Source organism: Erythrolamprus reginae, chromosome 1 (genome assembly GCF_031021105.1).
Source record: "Erythrolamprus reginae isolate rEryReg1 chromosome 1, rEryReg1.hap1, whole genome shotgun sequence".
NCBI classification, from domain to species: Eukaryota; Metazoa; Chordata; class Lepidosauria; order Squamata; family Dipsadidae; genus Erythrolamprus; species Erythrolamprus reginae.
The window spans coordinates 365,685,826-365,708,751 of record NC_091950.1 but is presented as its reverse complement, the minus strand read 5'-3'; the positions used below and the strand labels follow the sequence as shown (position 1 = coordinate 365,708,751).

The 22,926-nt window shown below is 37.8% G+C and overlaps 1 protein-coding gene across 1 annotated transcript in view; it reads left to right on the top strand.

The window, feature by feature from the left end:
- The first annotated feature begins 5,505 nt into the window (after nt 1-5,505).
- Nucleotides 5,506-22,926, top strand: part of PPP2R5A (protein phosphatase 2 regulatory subunit B'alpha) — a 45,004-nt gene continuing 27,583 nt past the window's right edge. Inside the window, 1 exon segment of the mRNA XM_070734454.1 lies at nt 5,506-6,525. Within this exon segment, the coding sequence (XP_070590555.1) occupies nt 6,375-6,525 (151 nt within the window). The 5' untranslated portion in view covers nt 5,506-6,374.

The window sequence follows — 22,926 nt, the reverse complement described above, 5'->3', positions numbered from 1 at the left end:
GGAGGAATATTGGGGTTTTGTTTTTGTTTTTTTGTTTTAAGGATATGTTTATCCCATGTTCTATCTCCCCAAAACTTTGCCTCATGTTGTCAGTTTTGTGGCATAACTATGCAAGTAAAGCTGATCTTTTTTTTTTACTTGACTCCCGTAGCTTGTAGGAATTGTAGGATTCCTGTGGGAATCCAGAGCATGATACCATCTACCATGGTCTTTCGAGACTGAAGGATGCCAATGCAAACACGATAGATTGTGAGTCCTGATTTACACATGTTGCTGGGGAAATTTGCTTACTGGGAATTCTGGGCAGTTAGTCTATGATTTAAACAAAGCATATTGTTGTGCTTTAAAATGCAGCATTAACATTTCACCTGCTTTTTGGGAGCTAGTTTGATGTGCCAACACTACTCAGATAAACTGCTAGTGGTATAATTAAAATGATGCCCCAGCCATGCAGGAAGCGATTTTTCATGCATTTCCCTCCATTCTGTCCCTTTTTAAAAGGCAGGGGAAATGACAGATTTAAATTTTACAAATCAACAAATACTGAATGTGTACTACAGTATTGATATTATATAGTATTAGGCAATTTATTGCTGATAGATGTTGGCTTGACTCTCATTCAGGTTGATTAGCTTTGCTAAATTTTAATAATCCTTTTAAAATACAGTACTCATATTTTATAAGGTCTTGTTTGCAGATAAAGTCTTATTTAATACACATAATACGATGATGAAGGTGATGAACTAAAGGCAAAAGAAATGGTGATTTAAAAAAATAATTTCCTCTGATATGTTTGCTTCAGAGGTGGGTTCCTCCCAGTTTGGACTGGTTCATCTGTACTGGTAGTAAGTGACCCACTGTTGATGTCACAATAATGCCATGGAATCAGTTTGGTCGTTGCCAGTCTCAGGACGCTGCCATCTTAAAAAAGGGGGATTTTTTGTTGGGGGGGGGGATTTTTTGCTTGGTTTTTTTTTCTTTTGCACATGTGCAGAAGTGAAGTTTCCGGCCCTGTGCTGGGGTCGCCATATTTTTTCTGTCTTTTTTATTTGTTGGAATATGTATGTATGTATGTATGTATGTATGTATGTATGTATGTATGTATGTATGTATCCATCCATCCATCCATCCATCCATCCATTGGATTTGTATGCTGCCCCTCTCCATGGACTTGGGGTGGCTTTTTTCTTCTTCTGCACATGTGCAGAACCTGAGTTTTTGGCATTCTGCATGCAGTCTTGTTTTTGGCTTTTTAATTTTAATTTTTAATTTGCCACTATGCATGCACTTGTGCACCCACATGGTGCGGCCACACAGCATGAGAGGAAGCGAACCATCATTGAGGTAAGTTAGATTCACCCCTAGTTAGTTCCCCCCCCATACACTGCATCCATACCGAATCTGTACCTTTGACTTTTATGAATTATCAGAAATAATACAAATTTCACCAATAGTATGTGAAGTGCCATTCCTGTGTTAAGATACAGAAAGAGCAAAACCATCTGTTTCAGACCCATAATATCAATCTGCATTTAATATCTGCATTGTGTTAGCAATTGATCTTTCTTTTCATTGAAACAAAGTATCAACACAAAACGTAACAAAATTACAATACAGTATTCAAAAGAAAAACTAAACCAGGCCAAAACAAACAGCAAATTAAAAAAAAAACAATAAAAAGTCAATCCAGGATATTCTAAAAATAAACACAATCATTATTTAAAACATTTTTTTTAAAAAAATCTTACTTTCACCATGTGCATTTCCAAACATATTTTCTCAAAAGGATTGTGTTGTTTGGATTGTGTTTTAAATTTCTCTATAGCTCTGATTCAGCATTATAGCTCTGGATAATATTGCACATAGACAAAAAAACTGAATAATTTTGAACCATTATTTTTATTATTAGATTTTTATCCCATATTTGTCTGTTGATTCTTGACAAATGTAAATCTTCTTTTATGTACACTGAGAGTATATGCACCAAAGACAAATTCCTTCTGTGTCCAATCACACTTGGTCAATAAAGAATTCTGTTATATTCTATTCTATTCTATTCTTCTCTTCTGTCCTGTCCTATCCTATCTAGCTAAAGTTGGCAAATGTTCCTAATTCTTCTACTTCCTTTGTCTGGTTGGGGGCTCATTTCATACCCAATTTACATGCTCACTGATGTGGTACTTATTTATCTACTCAAGTTTGCATGTTTTCAAAGTGCTAAATGGGCAGGAGCTGGAGCGAATGACCGGAGCTCACCCTGTCAAACAGAAGCACTTAGATCTCGAATGCAGGCTCACACATTGTCAACCCAGTATTTTAGTCACATGACCCCATGCTCCTTTTAAGAACTGCTATAAAGTGGTAACAATGTTATGTCTCACGGGCTTGGGAAATCACCAAGCAGAAATGTTAGATACATACCCATTAAATAGAGCAGGGAAACTCACATGACAAAGTCTCGATTTCACCAGTAAATTAAGAGGAAAACAATGAAAGAAAAACAGTATTAAGATTAATGGCAATCAAATTTGAGATATTTAGTGGATCTACATAATTTTTGGACTAAATATCTTGAGAAGATGGCACTAACCTTTACCTTTAACCTTTATTCAAGGTGAAATTTAAAGATTTAGTATGAAAACTCTAGTAAAATCATGAATTGACTTGAAGTACAGTACAGCTTTTTCAGTTTCAGAAAGTTACATTAAAAGTGTTCCATTAGTGCAAGTTCATTTCACTAACAACAGGATACCCTGATCTTGTGTTCTTAATAAATAAAACTCAAGTTAGAATCAAAAATAGACTAATTATATACAGCAAGATATACTTTCTAAATTCATGATATTGGCTCTGCAGGAAATTATCTTTCATTTGCTGCAAGCAATATCAATATAGATTGTATCTTCCACATGAGTTGGGATTATATCTTTCAATTCTCAGCCAAGATGTTGGAGGAGCAGAGTGGAACCATCCCATCATTTAAGATGCTGAATGGGGTGGTGAGACAATAAATAAAAACATATACGCTGAATGAATAAATGACAGCAAAGTCACATCTTAGTGTCTGACACAAATACATATGACATTCCCATGATTATGTCAACAATGACATTTATTTTATAGGGTGTTTATAGGCCACTGCAAAAGCCAATTCCAAGACGCCTAAACCTTCCCAAATCTGTAAATTGGAATTAAAAATGGGGAAATCATCACATCATTAGGTGTCCCCTAAAGGGATTAAATGACAAAACTTAAATAATGTAAAAATGACAAAACTTAAATAATCATTAGGTGTCCCCTAAAGGGATTAAATGACAAAACTTACCGTAATACATTATTTAAGTTTTGTCATTTAATCCCTTTAGGGGACACCTATGGTTGCAATAACACATTTAGCTCTTTTGTCATTTACAGGTCTATTGTAGAACATTGAGATGGTTGGTTTCCATTTTCTCTCTTTTCTTCTCCACATTTTTGGCTGCTACATGGCAGCATGGAGCTTGCACGACTGTCCTTTTGGAGCTCAGACATGGTAGCGTTACCCCTTTTTCTTGCTTTTTTTTTACTTTGAGTTTTTGGAAGCAAGAAAAATCTGGCAAAATTAGAGGACGGGGCAACCCTGGCAGAGTTCACACAGGGCATTTTGTAGCCAGCTTTAAAGCGAAGGGTGATTTTACTCAAATAACCTCAAGAGTCTCTCAATCAGTATTTCTCAATCTCTATTCAATTAATTCTATTCAAATAATAATAATAATTTCTATTCAAATAATTGCTTATTTAAACCCTACGACATCTCATGATTCTTGACAAATGTATCTTTTCTTTTATGTACACTGAGAGCATCTGCACCAAAGACAAATTCCTTGTGTGTCCAATCACACTTAGCCAATAAATAATTCTATTCTATTCTATTTGCCTTTGAACTGGGCAGACATGAAGTCAGTCCAATGAGCTTCATCTGGGGAATTCTGGGAGTTGATGTCCACCCAGTTCTGAGATTGAAAGACGCTGCTCCAAAACCTGATCTCTTCTGAACCCTTAAAACTGAGTGCACCGAGCTAGGCTCACAAAAGCAGAAAAAGCTGAAACATCGCCATGTAATAGCAATAGCATTAGAAACTCAAACTGCCCAAGGAGCTGCTGATCCAGTTCTACAGAGGAATAACTGAGTCCGTCATCTGCACCTCTATAACTGTCTGGTTTGGTTCTGCACCCCAACAACACCGACACAGACTTCAGAGGATAATCAGAACTGCAGAAAAAACAATTGCTGCCAACCTGCCTTCCACTGAGGACCTGTATACTGCACGAGTCAAAAAGAGGGAGGTGAAAATATTTACTGACCCCTCACATCCTGGACATCAACTGTTTCAACTCCTACCCTCAAAATGTCACTACAGAGCACTACACACAAAACAACTAGACACAAGAACAGTTTTCCCCCGAATGCCATCACTCTGTTAAACAAATGTAATTCTCTTAACACTGTCAAACTATTTACTAAGTCTGTACTACTATTACTACTAGTTTTTTTTATTATCACTCCTATCATCCTTTTCCTCCCACTTAGGACTGTATGACTGTAACTTGTTGCTTATATCCTTAAGATTTTTATTAATATGGTTTTCTCATTGCTTATTTGACCCCATGAAATAATTAAGTATTGTACCTCATGATTCTCCACAAATGTATCTTTTCTTTTGAGAGCATATGCACCAAGACAAATTCCTTGTGTGTCCAATCACACTTGGCCAATAAACAATTCTATTACAGCCCTCTCTAAGTGGTTTACAGAATCAGCATATTGCCCCAACAATCTGGGCCCTCATTTTACCCAACCTCGGATGGATGGAAGGCTGAGCCAACCATGAGCCGGTGGTGAGATTTGAACTGCTGAACTACAGCTAGCAGTTAGCTGAAGTAGCCTGCAGTGCTGCACTCTAACCACTACGCCAACCCGGCTCTGGGAGTCAACCAATACATAGCCGGAAAGGGCCCGTTGAGAAAATAAGGGAAGGTTCGGAGTAGAGCAGGGGGTTTCCAACCTTGGCAACTTTTAAGACTTGTGGACTTCAACTCCCAGAATTCAAGTTGCCAAGGTTGGGAGACCCCCTGGAGGTAGAGAGCATTCCACAGCACGCAGAGGAATCTCACCGAAGCGGCAATGGGCACTGAAAACAATCCCCTCCCACTCTTCCCGCCCCTCGCTGCTCCGGGACCCAATCGCTTTCCTCTTTCCTCTCAGTCCTCTGCTATTGGGCCGTTCGGCTGTCAGTCGCTTCGCCTCGCGTGAAAGCCGGCTGCGCTTTTCTACCGTTCCGCCTTTCTATGGTAATACGGAAGACCGCCGCGGTTTTTCATTGGCCGGGCCCTCCCGTCCATCGTCTCTTAAGCCGGCCCTCCTTCTTTAACGGTTGTTCCGACAGCTTCCTTCCCGCCCGCCCGCCCCCCCTCCTCTCCACACACTCCTTGGCTAATCCCCTCCCCTGTTCCCGAGTTCTCGCCGCTGCTTCTGGCTCCGCCTCCGCTCCAGACTCGGAACTCTTCTTGTCCCTTGTTTCTCGAGCGTTTCCAGCAGGTCGCGCGCTGGTTCTGGATGCGGGGGAGCCCTTCGCCCCGTTCGCGGTTACGTTTGCGCCGCGCAAAGCGGGCGAGGTGGGGGGGGGGGGCGAGCCCTCCGAAGCTCCCAAGGGAAAGGAGAAGCGGTCGCCTTCAGCCGAGCCCGGGAGGAAAAGCAGCGCGTCGTGACGGGGGGGATGTTGGCACGAGAGTCCCAGGGAGCTGCCGATGGGGGCTGAAAGGCTGCAGTGCCCGGCTCCTGCGGGGCTCCTCCGTCTCTTAGCCGCCGAGTTATGAGCCGGCACCGTCGCTAAGGAAAAAAGAAAAAAAAAGTTTGCTGCTCGCGGGCGGGCGGCGAAGGCGAGGCGGTGCAAAAAAACAAAAACCGCGGGGCGGAGTAGAAACTTTTCCTCCGGGTTGTCGTTTCGCTGCAGCTCGGCGGCTCCTGACGCAGCGTGGTTGTTACCTACACAACCCGTCTTTTTTTTCCCCTTTATTAAAACTTGGATCAGATTTGGAAGCCTCCCGTCGAATCGGAAGGCCGTCTCCCTTGGAATCCCCTCCGGCCGAGTTTGGACCCGCTCGGACGAGGCTTTTCGGGCACCGGCTTGTTGCAAAGCGTCTCTTCCTCTTCTTCTCCCCCCCCCCCCCGGTCGGGGGCAGATGTTCCACTAAAGGCCGACCCAGCGCCACCCTCGCCGCCGGCTTTGCTTTTTTTTTTTTCATCCCCCCCCATCCCAGTTTCCGGCGTGGAGTAGTTTTATGCTTCGGGGCGAAAGCCACGGGGCCCGCCTGTGTCTCCCGCGAGCCCCGCCATGTCGACGGCCATCACCGCCGCCGAGAAAGTCGACGGCTTCACCCGGAGGTCGGTGCGCAAGGCTCAGAAGCAGAAGCGCTCGCAGGGCTCGTCGCAGTTCCGCAGCCAGAGTAGCCCAGTAGAGCTCTTCCCGCTGCCTCAGCTCAAAGGTAAATTTTCTCTCTCCCGTCCGAGTCCACGAGGCGTCGCGTCGCGCTTTTTTGGCCTGGGGCAGGGGTAGGCAAAAGTTGGCTCTTCTGTGACATGTGGACTTCAACTCCCAGAATACCCGAGCTGGCATAATTGGCTGAGGAATTCTGGGAGTTGAAGTCCACAAGTCATAGGAGAGCCAACTTTTGCATACCCCAGGCCTGAGGCTACAGGTGGCTTTCCCGGGCGCCTTTCTCGAGAGGGCGGACCGAATTTCCTGGCGGGGAGGCCCGGAGGCTCCTCTTTTTTTGGCGCCTTCGCTCTCTCTTTTTTTCGCGTTGGCACTTGAAGGGAAACTACTTCTCCGCGCTCTTTGCCGCCTATTAATCTCCTTTCCTGTCAAGGTGGGGGGGGGGGGAGAACAGCCCTTTCCTGTCAACGTTTCGTAGGACGGCTGTCGCCTGAACTTTTCGTTGGGGTGGTTTTCCCCCCCCTCCTGTCGAGAACTTTGCATCAGAGAGGATTTAAGGGCTCATTTGGTCTCGTCTAAAGCCAGGGGTCTCCAACATTGGCAACTTTAAGACTTGGGTACTTCAACTCCCAGAATCCCTCAGCCAGCAAGGTTGGAGGAGACCCCTGGTTTAAAGTATTTTATTTTATTTATTTGTTTTGTCAAGTATGTATTGGTGTTACAATGTTTATATACATGATACTAGTAAGACAGAAACATTAGGACGGGAGGGTAGGCACCCTGGTGCACTTATTTATGCCCCTTACTACCTCTTAGCAAACGGGGAGGTCAACAATGGATAGTCTAAGCCCCAGGGGTAGGCAAATTTGGCTCTTCTCTGACATATGGAATTCCTAACATGATTGGCTCAGGAATTCTGGGAGTTGAAGTCCACAAGTCATAGAAGAGCCAACTTTGCCTACCCCTAGTCTAAGACGCAAAGATTTGGGGGTTAGGTGATGATACTAAAGAGCCTGGTAGTGAGTTCTGCGCATCAACTACTTGGTTACTAAAGTCGTATTTCTTGCAGTCGAGTTGTTTACTTTAAATTTGTATCTTTTGTGTGCTTGTGTGTCGTGGTTGAAGCTGAAGTAGTCCTTGATGGGAAGAACGTTGAAGCAGATGAATTTATGGGCTGTCTTTAGGTCGTGTTTAAGGCGACATAGTTCTAAGCTTTCTAAATCTAAGATTATAAGTCTAGTTGCTTAGGGTATAGTGTTGTGACTGAGTGGAGGGCTATTTTAGTAAAGTATTTCTGGACATTTTCTAGAGTGTTCATGTCTGAAAGTATCCAAGTTTTCACATTTCTTTTGACAGTTACACAAGCAGAGGCTGATAATAATTGGTTTGTTCAGGTGGGTTGGGGAAAAGAGGAACTGAATAGGTTTGGGCCTTTATTTAGAGCAAAGCCTTGCAAAGTTTGTTCAGAGTTCAAACTGTTCTGTTTTTTTTCCTCTGCTCTGCTTTAGAAAGGGTGTGCTTATTGTTTTCTTCCTGATCTTGCTGTGCAGCTGCTTCTGTTTGCTTTAAAAAAAGCAATCTAAAAAGCTTATTTGTCTTTAAAACTGGAGCACTATGCTGAATTTATTACTAGAGTTCACGTTCAAATAATCCATTAATTTCCTTACAGGCCCTTATAATTATTTATTATATATTTCTGAACATTCCTTTATTCTTTCTTCATGGTTCATATAGCTGGTGCGTTGTAAGGCAAAAAGTAACTTTATGTACTTGTAGGCCTAAATGTGAGATCTTACTTCCAAATACCAACACACATTTTAATTGAAGTAATTTTAATAAAAGAAAGAAATGTGAATTGGACATACTATTTTTAGTACTAAAATAGATGCCATGTACTAATAGCATGTTTTATACTACACAGGTAGTCCTCAACTTACAACAGTTCATTTAGTGAAAATTCAGAGTTACAATGCCACTGAAAAAAAGTTTCTTAAGACCAGGCTTACAACCATTGCAGCATCCTCATGGTTATGTGATCAAAATGTAGATGCTTGGCAACTGACTGATATTTATGACAGGTGCAATGCCACAGTGTCTTGTGACCATCTTTTGCAACCTTTGACAAGCAAAGTCAATGGGGAAGCCAGATTCACTTAACAGCTGTGTAACAGCTATGGCAAGAAAGTTCATAAAATAAAGAAACACTCGTTTAAGAACTGTCTCCCTTGGCAGCATAAATTTTGGGCCCATTTTGGGTCGGAAGTCAAGGACTACTTGTAGTTCAGATTGAACATTTAAATAGGCTTCACTCTTCAGACTTCTGTATATGAAACTAACACAGATTCTGTTGCATTTCATGAATTGAAATGGGGGCGGCATACAAATCGAATAAATAATAATAATATTACAATAATTTATATTTACTATTATGCATGTTATGTGAAGGCATTGTCTGAGTTTGTTTTCTTGCAGAGGTTTCATTAGACAAACTAGGTAACATTATCAGTGCCATTATCTCCGTCATTGATACATAGAATCATAATGTATGCATACACTGATAGTTTGTGGGTTGCATTAGATTATCTGCAGAATCGACACAGTACTAAAAGTGGAGTAGTTTTGATTTGGTAATCACTGTGGGAAGTTATTAGGACATCAGTTTAAGTTTCATCAGCACTGGTGGTTATACAAAATACATTGTGTTTCCTAACATGTACTTTGAAACTTCCATTTGTTGTAATATGTTAGGCTTTCCCCCTCCATGAATTAAAAAAGTGCTAATGATAAAACATTCAAAATGTAGAGTTTGTCTTCAGGTCAGTGTTGACTCCTGTCTGGATTAGTCACTGCAGTTTTCCTTGACAAGATTGGAGAAGTAGTTTGCCATTGCTTCCTTCTGAGGGCTAATTGAGAGAGTGGGTGGCCAAGGCTACCCAGTTGGCTTTGTGTCTAGGGGAGGACTAGATATCTTCTGATATCTAGTTTGGTGTGTTAAATCATTACATCAAACTAGGTTTCCATTACTCTCTTTGTAGAGTTTATTGTAATTATTACAGGACGTAACTCATTTAAATCCTGAAATATTATTGTGGTATGTTTACACTTTAATGTAATACTGTAATCTATTGAGATGCATGGACTTTAATAACTTTTTTGTTGTGTATTTTGGGAGCTGAATGTTTATCTTTTATATATTGGCTACTAGTCAAAAAAGGAAATAAATGATTGATGAGTAGGCATAAAGTTACACAAGTTGCAGTTGTACTCCACTGCAATTTGCTTACATACCAGTAGATTGAACCAGATTAATATTTTTGATTGATTAAATATCCTTGGATTCATTCTGTTGGAAAATTCATACTATTTTCCCATTATATGATAGTTTACAATAAAATATTTTTTATAACATCAACATCCTTTAATAAATATCTACATTTAGGAAAGATGGTAGCATTGCAGAATGGCATGCTACAGAGGGACAGTAATTCTGCAGGACAGATATTTAATTATGCCACTGCTTGTATGCTACCATCTTTCCTAAATACTATGCTACCATCTTTCCTAAATACTATGAGAGTAATGAGTTACATCCTGTAATAATTAGAATAAATTAATAATTAGAATAAACTCTACAAAGAGAGTAATGGAAACCTAGTCCATCTCAGTTTTCTCATTCATCCTTTCCCTGAAGTCCCTTCAGTTCATAGAAATCCATAGAAGAGATACTTATATCATTCTCAGCTAGCTTCTTTGAAAAGGAGCAAGGTGGTAGTGATGTTGATACAGTTTCTGCAAAATGTTTCTTTTTTCTAAATTCTTTCTACAGAACTGAAAAGAAAGAGGCTGTTAATGCTTTAAAACAGTAGCTAAAGATCACACCAAACCAACATTTGAGTATGTTCTCTATTAAGGAATCCATCTAGAACTTTTAGTTAAGATATGGAATAATGGTACCATCCTTTTTGTCATTCTGATGCTTGTGAATTAGTTCCAATTGTTTGCTGTATATTAATATGTTGTAAATAAGTATCTTGTACACATTAACTTAGTTTCTATTTAAAAATAGAGCTGAAATGTAATATATAAATATTGATGTTTTTTAAATTGCATCTTTATAATGGATTATAAATCATGCTAAATGATAATAATTGGGATTGATAAAATATCAAGTTCTTCTCAAAGATTTTTCCCTCCATAGATGCAGGAAAGACATGCAGCTGAGCTTTTTTAACCTGTAGTTTACTGTAACAAATAACGTACAGTTTAAATATGGAAAGAAATTTTGTTTGTGGCAAGAAGTCAGAATTTATGATGTATCAATTACATGTAGTGTACCTCACCTGTCTTAGGCAGAGTCTGCTACAAATGTTTCATATTGTCTTTTTGCAGTGCTGAGAAATGGCAAAAATAAGGAAGATTATGAAGTCTGCAGTTAGGTTTGATTTCCCCTACGTGGTGCTTTTCAAGTGTGTTGAAACTATAGTTCCAGAATTTTAAGTTAGATTCTGTTGCAGGGGTCCCCAAATTAGGCTGGAGAATTCTGGGAGATGAAGTCAGCAAGTCTTAAAGTTGTCAAATTTGGAGACCTCTGCTCTGTTGGCTAAAAGTAATTAGTAGTCCCAGCATATCTGGGTATATCAGCTTGATGTAGATTGACCTATGGAACAAGGTAAAGTGTCAAATTATTATGTTTATATATAAATACAGTAGTCCCTCACCTATCGCTGGTGTTACGTTCCAGACCTGGCCGCGATAGGTGAAATCCACGATGGGGAATTTATCAACTGATAGTACTTATTTAAGTACAGTATTTATATTGTAATTGTTTGGTAAGTTTTCATTGTTTTAAGTGTTTATAAACCCTTCCCACACAGTATTTATTTTAGATACAGTATTTAAATACAGTATTTACAATTTTAGATATATATATATATTTTTAAAACCTGCCGATCGAGTTCGGCGGGCTGTTTAAATCTGCCGATCGGCTTCCTCAGAAACCCACGATGAAGTGAAGCCGCAGTAGGTGAAGTGCGGTATAGCGAGGGTGTTCTGTCTGGGTTCCCCCAGACCTCAACACCAACTGGAAAAAACAGCCAGACACTCTGGTAAAAGCCAAAAGTATTTTATAACTGGAAAAAATAAGCACAGAGGAAAACCTGTTCTTCCCAACAGACAGGATATAATACGGTACAGCAGGGTCCTGATGTCCAGACAATACAGCAAGCTTCTTGCTGGCACCCCCCCCCCCCAAGGTTTCAATAGTCAAAGGCACAAACCAGGATTCCAAGACGCCAAAGTTCACAGTCAGGTCCCACGACTCTCAAAGATAAAACTCCACAAGCCAGGAAGGGTGGGTCTGCCTTTTAGCCTTTCCCAAGAGCACCACACCCAAACCCAGCTGTTGCCACTTTAATGCTGAAAGTATTTAGCCAATTGATTCCGTCTCTGAGTAGCTCTTCGTTGTCGCAGATCAATTATGGCTTGTGCACTTTCCTCTAAGGAATCCAGGCTGCTTGCTGGGGAGAGCTCCCCCTGGTGGGACTCTGGCTGTCCTCCCTCTTCTTCAGCCTGGGATTCCTCCTCCTCGTCTGTCTGTACCTCCTGTTCCTCAGCCTCTCCCTCTGAGCTGGAAACCGACAGAAGGTCAGCCGTTCCCGGAGGGGCCTCAGACGGAACCACAACAGAGGGACTACTGTAGTGCTTTGGCACAGGGTTTGATAAAAATGGAGAAGATAGAATGGGGGTGCATGTTGCGGATTTATTATAATGGAGATGAGTGAGTTTCCAAATATGGCTTTGTAACCTTGAGTTTTCTTAATAAATGTTTTGCTCTAACAGGGATTTTGTTCTGTGAAAAACGTGGCCTATCTTTTTCTTTTTATGTTCCTTGGTGCTGAATTTAGGCAGTGGGAATATATATTGGAAGGAGATCATTTTATATAAATTTGATTTTATTCAGATAGGATACATTTTCTTTAACATCTAAGTAAAGCTAAACTATTCTTACCATCTACATCTAAAAGTAATGGCTCTGCTGCTTGGAATACAGCTTAGATATACCAAATGCTGTTGTTAAATATGTAAATAGGATAGCCATGAAGAGAGTAGCATTACATTAAAAACAAATGGCCATTCTGAAATAATTTGGTTCCAGAGCAGAAAATCATGGCACATAAACCACTTGATGATCTGACAAAGAATTTTTTTTTTTGCCTCTGTTTCACATAAAACTCAGACTGATTAAAAATTTTATGAAAGCAATGAACAAGTGAAGATTTTCATTATTTGAGACAGATGTTTCTAAGAATAACTGATGCCAAGATTAAGGAAGGCATTTTTGTTGGTCCACAGATGAGATATGTCATCAATGACAAGGGCTTTGAAGATCTGCTAGTGGGGCCAGAAAAAAAAATCACCTGGAAAGCATCCAAGGATGTTGCTGAGAATTTTCTTGGCAGAACATCAAACTACATGCAGCTATTTGACAAACTTTTTACAGCATGAAGACTATGAAGACCATGTAACTGAAGATTTATTTTCTGCATTCACACTTCTTTCCTGAAAATCTAGGTGCAATCTGTGATGAACGTGGCAAAATGTTTCATCAGGATATTGCCACAGTGGAAAACCATTGCCACAATTGGAAACCATCAATGCTGACTGGGTGTTGTTGGATTCTGCAGCAAAATGAATTTCATGATTTTTTAAAAAGTTAGTTACATTCTGGGATCTATTTATATGAGACGAATTTTAAAAATACAACATTAATGAAGATGTGGGATTGAATTGAATTTTCATTCCCCAATTAACAGTCTGTGTAGGAAATTAATTAGTGTCTATAGAAGAGTAATGCAATGAGAAGCGTGGTAGCTTAATGGTGAAAACACTTGCCTCCCACTTGGAAAGTTGAGAGTTTAATTCAAGGGAACAGTAGCACCTTTTCTCCTAAGGTGCAAAGAAAAAATATCTGCTGTGAACTCTGCATAGCTATAAACAGATATCTGGCCAGTAAATGCTCAGCTCCATTCAGTCACCTCCATTCTACCCCAATTTGAAAGATTACAAAGTCCCAAAAATAGAGTTTTATAGAAGAATAATGCAGACATAAATATGGGATATGCGTTTAGCTTGTATAATGGTTTAAAAAAAATCAGAGATTTTAAAATATGTAGGATGAATACTACTGTTTATAGTAGAACATATTGTGCCATTTTTCTTGACCAATTCTGCACTAAGTAATTGTTTATTGGAAACCCATATTATATCATTTACTTTATTTGTGGACATTAAGTGGTCATTCCTATACATATTTATTTACCGTAGATTATATCTCTGTGGTATGTAATCAGAACAGTGTAACTTGGTGTAAGATCTAGCAATTCTTGTTGACAGCAGAATGTTATATACTAATTGAAACAATGATTAATGTCAGCCCTATCACAAATTTTATGTAGATGTCTGACTTTTGCATATTTTCATGAAGTCACAGTAACAAAATGGTGAGAAAATCACTCCTTCCTTGTGATTTTGGCTAGCTGCCAAATGCCAGTTTTGTTTTTCTTAGGAATCTAAATCCATTTGAAGTAGATCAGTTGTTCTTGCCTTAAGAGGAGAGCCTCCCTAAGGAAATGGGATAATTACCATGTAAATCCCAAGCCTTTCCTGACAATTTTTAATCAAACAAATTGTATAAAGTCAGTGTCATATAGCAGAATTAGTTTGGAGATATTGTATCACTAAAGAAATTGCCTTCCGTAGTAGTTCTTTTAACTTTCATGTAGTGGCCTTACATAACCTTTCTCTCTCTCAATTTATAAATGTATTCAGATTTGTCTTCCAGAAAGCAGATTCAATGCTCATAATCCTAACAGATAAATAACCCCAAGAGAAACAGAACATCTTGAGAAATATTGTACTGAAAGCATAAGCACAAACAAACATTTCACTAAAAAGGAAAAATAGAAAGAAAAGACTTAAGAGGTCTGTGTGAATGAATAAAAAGCTGAAAATTAAAAATAAATGTGTAGAAAATGGCAGTTAGGAACTAACACTTTAGCTGGGGAGGTATACAGAATGGTAATTTGAAACAGCAGGAATAGAGGAAAGAGATTAAAGCTAAAATGAGATGTGTCTGGTGAGGAATGCAAAATAGAATAACAATTTTGGAAAAAGTAGATCCAAAATAAAACTAAAGTCAACTAGGATGTTGGTCTGTTATGCAGGAAACATGGGAAGTAATAACAGGAAATAGGAAAAAGGTGGAACTGCTCTCTTTGGATCTGTATTCTCTCAAAGAGAAGGAGAAAGCCACTTTTAATATTCCTCAAGCAAAGGTTGGGGGGGACTCAGGTCAGAGAAAAGGATTCTAGGAATTCTCTCTGTCACCTTAAATAAACATATGTCTTCAGGGCCACATGAAATATATTCCAGGCTGTTGAAGGAGCCAATGGAAGTGTTTTCAGAATTATCATCTAAAACATTTGAAAACTGGAGAATTGATAAATTGTTGGAGGAATGGAACAAAAGAAATTTAAGTTCCAGTATTTAAAGGAGGAGGGGGAGGAGGATCTGGAAAACTACAGACCAACTAGGTTAACATCTGTATTTTGAAAGTTACTTGAATGGTCAAGCCCATGTCTGTTAGAAAAATAATGAATACTTGGGAGTCAACTAGAATGGGTGCTCTCCAAGTCTCTCCTGTTAAATGTTGTCATTTTATGGTCATTGAAAAGTCCAAAAAAATAGCATAATTTCTCAGTGGAACATCTGCAATTGAATGAATTGAAAAGGACAACTAATTTTAAAGTTACACTCTTTTTAAAAGCATCCATTGCCTTTAGAAATGGTTTCCACTGCAGCTTCCATTGTGGCATCTGCACGGCAAGGCAAGGATACAAATGATGAAGAATGTGTATCAACCTCATGGAAATGCCATGTTGTGTCAGAGATTATGGTGAAAGTTCAGAAGGTGGCATTTGTGTGATAATATCTATGTTAACTATGTTGGAATTGTGTTTTTCAGGAGACACCACTGACTTTGAAATCATAGTATAAACTTAGATGTTTATTTTTATTTGTAAATGAGGTGATACAAATGAAAAAAAACCTATGCTTTATAATAAAGGAACCAGAAGAATGATCAAGTTTAAAGTTTCCCTGAGATTATTAGGCCTATTTCTTCTAGTTTAAAATTTGGATATCCACATATGGGAGAAGTATTCTCTCTTTTCTACCAGGGTAGATAGTTCATTTGAATTCACAAAATTTTTAAACAACAGAAAATATTTTTTGGGTCAAAAGAATATTGAATTTATTTGACTTGGACTAAATTCTAAATTGTAGAATACAGTGGCACCTCAGGACTCAACTGCTTCAAATTTTTTTCAGTTCGATACTTGATGCATTTTGATGCAAAAATGTCCAGGTACTTGATGTGTTGTGATAGGAAAAGAGAGAAGGTTGCAGAGGGAGGACGGGAAGTCCACCATATTGGGAAGGTCACTGACATGGGAAAAGGGACAGAGAAGAAGCCCTTCCCAGCAGAAACAAAAGGTCACTTGGTAAGTCATGTGGTTGGTTTGGGACTCATTTTTAGTATTCCCCGAACCAATTAACAACAAATACCAAGATACCAGTTCAGTATCTTTCAGTACATTAATGAAATTATATTCTCCCCTCCACCAAAAGTATCCGTCAATCTTATTTAAACTAAGACTTTATTTATCTGATTTATACAGTCCTCCATTTTATATAAGTCATTCTGAGGAGTTTACAAGATTAAAACAAGCTTCCCAAAGAAGGTCGCCCCTCACCCAACTGCCTGGCCACCCAGCTCCCAAAGATAAAATGTTAACTTATCAATAGCAATGGAGCTGGCAAAATGCTTTCTACAGATAGATTGATTAATTGTAGGCTCCCTTTGTTCTTTGTAGCTACTCCTTTGCCTTACCCCTTTAGATTTGGAATTCCTTTAGATAACTTTCTAGGATATGTTGGGTGATTGTGCTGGAGGCAGAAGTTTAAAAAATAGCTGTTACTGTGTTGTGACTCTGTGTAGCCCTCTGGATTCTGTTCTTAAAAATTAAAGCCTCAATGGCTATAATGTGTATTGAAAATGAATTAACAAATGAATATTCCTTATTGTGAACATTCCAAGAAGTACTGATAATATTTGCAAGGAGTATGGTAGCTTTGTGTCTTTACTAGACAACACGTGACCTTTGAGTCATCCTTTCAGATATATTATCAGATTCCTCAGTGCCCTTAACAATGGCAGAGCTTCTAATGTATTGCCTTCATTGGAAAAGCTAGGATAGATTCCGAGGTATGCCTTAAAAATAGCCCACATTGAACTGTATAGCAGAGTCAAAACACCAGCACAGGAAATCCTTTATAACATTTATGTGATAAACTGTTTTATGATCATTTTATGTCATAAAATATTTTATAAAATTTGCTAGATTTCAATTCACAGTAATTATGGGTGTCAGATTTGGACACATTAGTACTTTGGTTCAAAAAGTGTTGCCCTGTGATGCACCATTTCAGTTCAGTTCAGATAAAAGTTACAGGAATCAGAACTTTAATTCTTATATGTTTGTTTTTAGAAATGAAAATAATTGTATCTTTATATGTAATTTTTTGAAGTATGGTTCATTAGAATTGTTTTTGAGCAGTAGTTTTTTCAGAGACTGTTCTTAACGTGAGTTTTTCCAGAAGTGACCTCCTAAGAACACTGGAGTTTAAAAAAAATAAATGTCAGTGAACATTAACAACTAAGTATAGTAGCTGCCCATTGGCAATCTTCATATTAATAACTTCTATTTAAATCTTCAACATCTTGTGTGGAAGCATAGTATTATGTTTCTTTTTCCATGATTATGGCATTCAAGTTGTGTTACAGTCTAACTTTGCAGGTATAAAATTGAATTGTCATACTGTATTGAATAAGATTAAAATTATTGTTCAAATATACTGGCTAACTTAAAAGTTTATATTTAGGTTTCTTAAATTGAAATCTAGGAATACTTGTGAAATCTAAGCAGGATGTCCTCAGATACTTAATATCTATAAATTATATGTGAGTTTGTTAGCACCCATATTATTTCTCTGTCATTTATTATGTTATTTATTTTAATTATAGTTGTCTTTTTGCAGTTTTAGTAAAGATAATGTAACTTGCTATAAAATATTACTTAATGTCAAGTCTAATTATGATTTTTTTGTACTTCTGACTAGATGGGTTGTGACTATTGTTATTAAACCCCTCATAATGTTAAGTTAGAAAGTTGCAACATCAGCAACCAATTGTTTCCTTCTGTCTCTTTCCCATTCTTCGTTGGTTAACCTGCATCACCATCTTAGTTGCTTAGCAGCCCATAATAACCAAGATGAAACACTTGATGTTCTTGTTAGTATATTTAGTTTGCCATTTTATCTGGTTTTGCTCCATAGATTATACTACTACTAATGGTAAATTATGATGTTGCAGCATTAAGATTGTTAATAGGAGCCCAAATCCAATCCATCTGATCAATATCAACTTACTATCATCAACTCAGAAATTCTAAAAAAAACCTGTTCTGTCAACATCATGTCTAGAATAATAATCTTGAGTCACTGAGATATTGCATTTTATAACCCTAAAATACAGGCGTATTCAGAAAACTCCCTAGGTGTAGAATAGTTCAGAAATATGTTTATATATGTAAAGGGTTGGTTATGTACTTATTTAATATTTTAAAAAATAAATTAGGCAGAAATATTAGAAAACTATAATTAGGATGAAATTAAATCAAATTATTTTCAGTAATTTAAATTATGAATAGAACTCATATTAAGATTTTTCACATTAGGGAGTTTATTATACCCTTATCACATACTGCAGCATAATTTAGCTATTGTTTTTTGCACTTTTAGAACTTCAGTTTTAAGAATTAAAATTCTGAGAACTTTTTCTTTGGTTTTGAAAATGAATGAAAATAAACAAAATGCCAGAAATATGAAAGAAATTGTTCAAATTTCTGTGAAAAGGATAAAACATCACACAACTTGTTTAGAAATCTGCCCATAAACAAAGTATGTATAATTTAGCTAATTGGGCAAAAACAAACATCCATGACACAAAATAGTTAATGTCTTTTCCAGCATTTTTGCCTTTGTTGTATTGATGCCTAAGGCTATGCCTGATCTGCTTTAGTTACTTGAACAAAAATTTATGAAAATTAACAGCATTCTGCAAGGCTTCTTAGATGCATTGTAGCATTAACATTCTTTAGAAGAAGCAAATTTAACTCACAGTATTGTGCTTTCTTGTAGATTTGAATTTATTTATGTGAATGTAACACAAACATATTCTGGGACTAAGTTTGCGGCTGTCTTTAATAACCTTCATGTCAAAGATATTCTGAGCCAGTTAGATTTTGCTCTTGTACTGGAAACCACAGTATGGTTACCAAACATGCACAGCTCAAAATAGGTCATATGTTTGGCAGCTTGAGGGTTACATTGAAATAACCTTCCTTTAAAAATAACCTTTTTTCCACTATAGGGTTCTTCTGTTCTTTTAGCATAGTCATTTTTGAATATATTTGTCTTGACTGGCAGTTTCAGTTTCATCTAAATTTATAGTTTGTTGTTGTTTATTGCTTCGGGATACTGAATTTCAGTATTGAAAAACCAGCTGTGACGTTTTTAGTCATGCAGAATAAAATGCATTGTTTCAGTGTAAGGATTGTCATCTCTTACAGAGTCCATGTGATGTTATTTGTTCAATAAAACTTCCTTATGTATTTATATATTATAAATATGTCATGTGCTTATTGCCTTTTGGTTTCTGCTGTTTAATGATCACAATAAAGCAATTTGTATTTCTTTTTGGTACAATTCTATGATTCTGATTTCCAAGTTTTTACATTATTTCTAGTTTGTTACCTTAAATTTGGTATATTAGAGCTTGAGAGTAGTCATTGTTTAAGGTAATAACGGAATCTTCCAATCATGCAGATTGTAATGGACAATATTTCATGAATTGAATCCCCACACCAAAAGTGAGAAATTAAATCGGCTGTTGTAATGAATGGTTTTAATTCACACTTTCTTCTCCTCTATTAATGGAACTGAGTACACAAAAGGACAACATTCCTTGTTGAAGTCTCCCTAACTTCATTTTCTCAGCTCTTCTCAAAATGAAATTTGTGCTAAAACGAGCACAGTGGCCACATCTTTCATTTCTTAAGATACTTGAGGTCATGTTCCAATAGCCTTGGCATGCACATTATTACCCTGATAAAGCTTGAACAAGCAGTTCTTTCACTATCTACAATTATTTAATTTGAAAATGAATATGGTATTGAATCCAAATGGATTAAGAGGGCTTACAGTAAAAATATAACATCAGTACCAGCAATATACATAACAATACATACAGGATATGCATACTGTATTTTTCTGAGTATAAGATACACCTTTCCACCCCCTAAAAGAGGGTAGAAATATTGGTGCATCTTATACACTGAATACAGCCATTTTTTGAGGTCCTGAAGCCCTGCCCCCACGTCCCATTTTTGGACAAAGGGTCTGAGAAACCTGCAGAGAGCTCCTGGGTGCTGGGGGAATGGCAAAAATGGCCCCATTTTTTTGGGGGGGGGGAAACAGGTGAAAAACTGCCTTTTTGCAAAAATGGGGCTGCTTTTGCCTTCTAATTACCCAATCTAGCATGACTGGAGGAGGTATTCTGGGAGTTGATGTCCAGTAATCTTAAAGCTGTCAAGTTTGAAGACCCCTTGGTTAAGAATGCAAAGGTCTTCAAACATGGCAAGTGTAAGACTTGTGGACGTCAACACCCATTCCTGAGCTAGCATGACTGGAGGAGGAATTCTGTGAGTTAAATCCACTGATTGAGTTCATTAAGTCTTTCCTGATACGTTTTATGCTTTAGACGTTCCACCATTCTTGTAGCCCGTCTTTGGACCCGTTCAATTTTGTCAATATCTTTTTGTAGGTGATGTCTTCAGTTATCAGGAAAGACTTAATGAACTCAATCTGTATAGTCTGGAGGACAGAAGGAAAAGGGGGGACATGATCGAAACATTTAAATATGTTAACATGTTAAATAAGGTTCAGGAGGGAAGTGTTTTTAATAGGAAAGTGAACACAAGAACAAGGGGGCACAATCTGAGGTTAGTTGGGGGAAAGATCAAAAGCAACATGAGAAAATATTATTTTACTGAAAGAGTAGTAGATCCTTGGAACAAACTTCCAGCAGACGTGGTTGGTAAATCCACAGTAACTGAATTTAAACATGCCTGGGATAAACATATATCCATTGTAAGATAAAATACAGGAAATAGTATAAGGGCAGACTAGATGGACCATGAGGTCTTTTTCTGCGGTCAGTCTTCTATGTTTCTATGTCTTAAAGCGTACATGGTTGTAAAAAGTATATATGTTTGTAAATGTATTCTGCTACACTGATATTTTATTAAATAATATACTGTATTACTGCACCATTTGGTTCAGAATAGTTTTTTCCTTGTTTTCCACCTCTAAAATCTAGGTGCATCTTATACTCCGGAAAATACAGAATATACCTTAGAGTTGCATGCCTATTTTCAGGAGTGCAAATAGCTGAGTGAGCATTACCCCTGTGTGCATTTCAAATTGGCAAAATATTTGGAGAAATTTTGCTTATCTGATTGTGTGCTATCTATGCATTGGAAATGGATATTGTACATTTCAAACTTTTAATGTGTATATGCAGTGGTGGGTTGCTAGTGGTGCGGTAGGCGACTCTGCACCGGTAGCGGCTGCCAGATTGCTAAATTTGCATGTGACTACACCTGGGCCGGTTCTTAGGGCGCCACCATCATTTTTTCTTGAATTTTTGGTCTTTTTTACTTCCTGTGCATGCACAGAAGCAAAATCCTGCGAGGGAATGCGTGCACGTGTGAGATTTTGGCAATTTTTTGCTTCCGCACATGTGCTAAGCAAAAAAAAAAATCACATGTTCCCTCGCAACATGTTGGTGCATTTTTGCTTCCTGCGCATGTGTGTGTGCAGAAGCAAAATCATGCTAGGGACGCACGTGTGAGCATAGCGCGTGTGCGCGCACACACACACACACAGACACACACACACGAGAATCCTCATGCTGCACACGCAGTGCATCGGTAGCAGCAGGTAAGAGGAATCCCTCCTCTGCATATATGCATACAAAATCTGTAGCCCCCCACAGTTGTTGGATTTCAGCTCATAGCAGACCCAGCCATTATACCCAGTTGTAATAATCCGAGTCTGATTCTCTACTCCATTTTGTGGCTTGTGGAGGATTTCACTTCATTTCTAAATCTATTGCTATAATTGACTTCCAACGATCATTTGAGGTCATTGACTTGCTAATTTTAGCCCACAGTCAGAGTCCTTTTCCAAATTTAACTTGTATAACCAAGACTGATAGCAAAATTCATATTCATGTGGTTTTTGATTAAACTTATTCTGCCAATATGGTTATTAGTGTTTTGAAATAAATCTCATATCTAACTAATCAGGGAAATAATTTATACAAGTTCTGGCAATGTTATAGATTCATTTAGGGAACCCCATGAAATAGATGAGAGAGAAAAATATATTGCTGATTATATTTTGTAGTGTCAGTGAGATTTCAAACTTTGTGTCTAGTTCTTTAATTGGAGGAAAAAGAAAGGGCTAAATTTCTGAGGAAATTTAGGAAACCAACAATAGCAAAACCAACAGACTCAAGGTGTGAAAAAGTTAACCCTATGATTACTAGAGTGATCCATTGAAATTCTTTTATTTCTAAACTTTGCTTTTACATTAGGAAATAGTCTGAAATGGATTAAGTATATGAATTATTTTTTAATATAAAATTCTTATAATTTTGGCAATTAATAATTTTTAATTTTGCTTGAAAAATTTTGCTTGAAAAAATTCAGCATGTAGGTAGTACTTGTTTAGCCATGACAATTGCATAATACTAAATGGAAAATCATGTGACTGTTTAAAATTTTAATCCAGGTTTCCATTTCTCCCACTCCCTCCATTCTTTCAAATGCTTATCTAAACCCTGAGATAATTAGCAAGAAGGGAATTAATGTATGTCTTTTTACATTCATTAGGCAAGTAGGGATTGTAAGAAAGCAAGCACATAATGGGTAATACAGGGCTACATGTAACCAAAGAAAACCCTCTAGAATGCATATGGGTCAACATAAAAGAAAAAAAGAATGACATGGCAATAGGAGTATACTAAAGGCCACCCAATCAAGCAGAAAAATTGATATCCTTTTTACCAACCAGCAAACGAACATATATAGGAAACACACTACAGTAATAATTATTACAGTAATTATTTAATTACACTACAGTAATAACTACCCAGATATCACCTTGAAAACTAATTCTGCACCAAGTGAGAAATCAAATAGGTTCA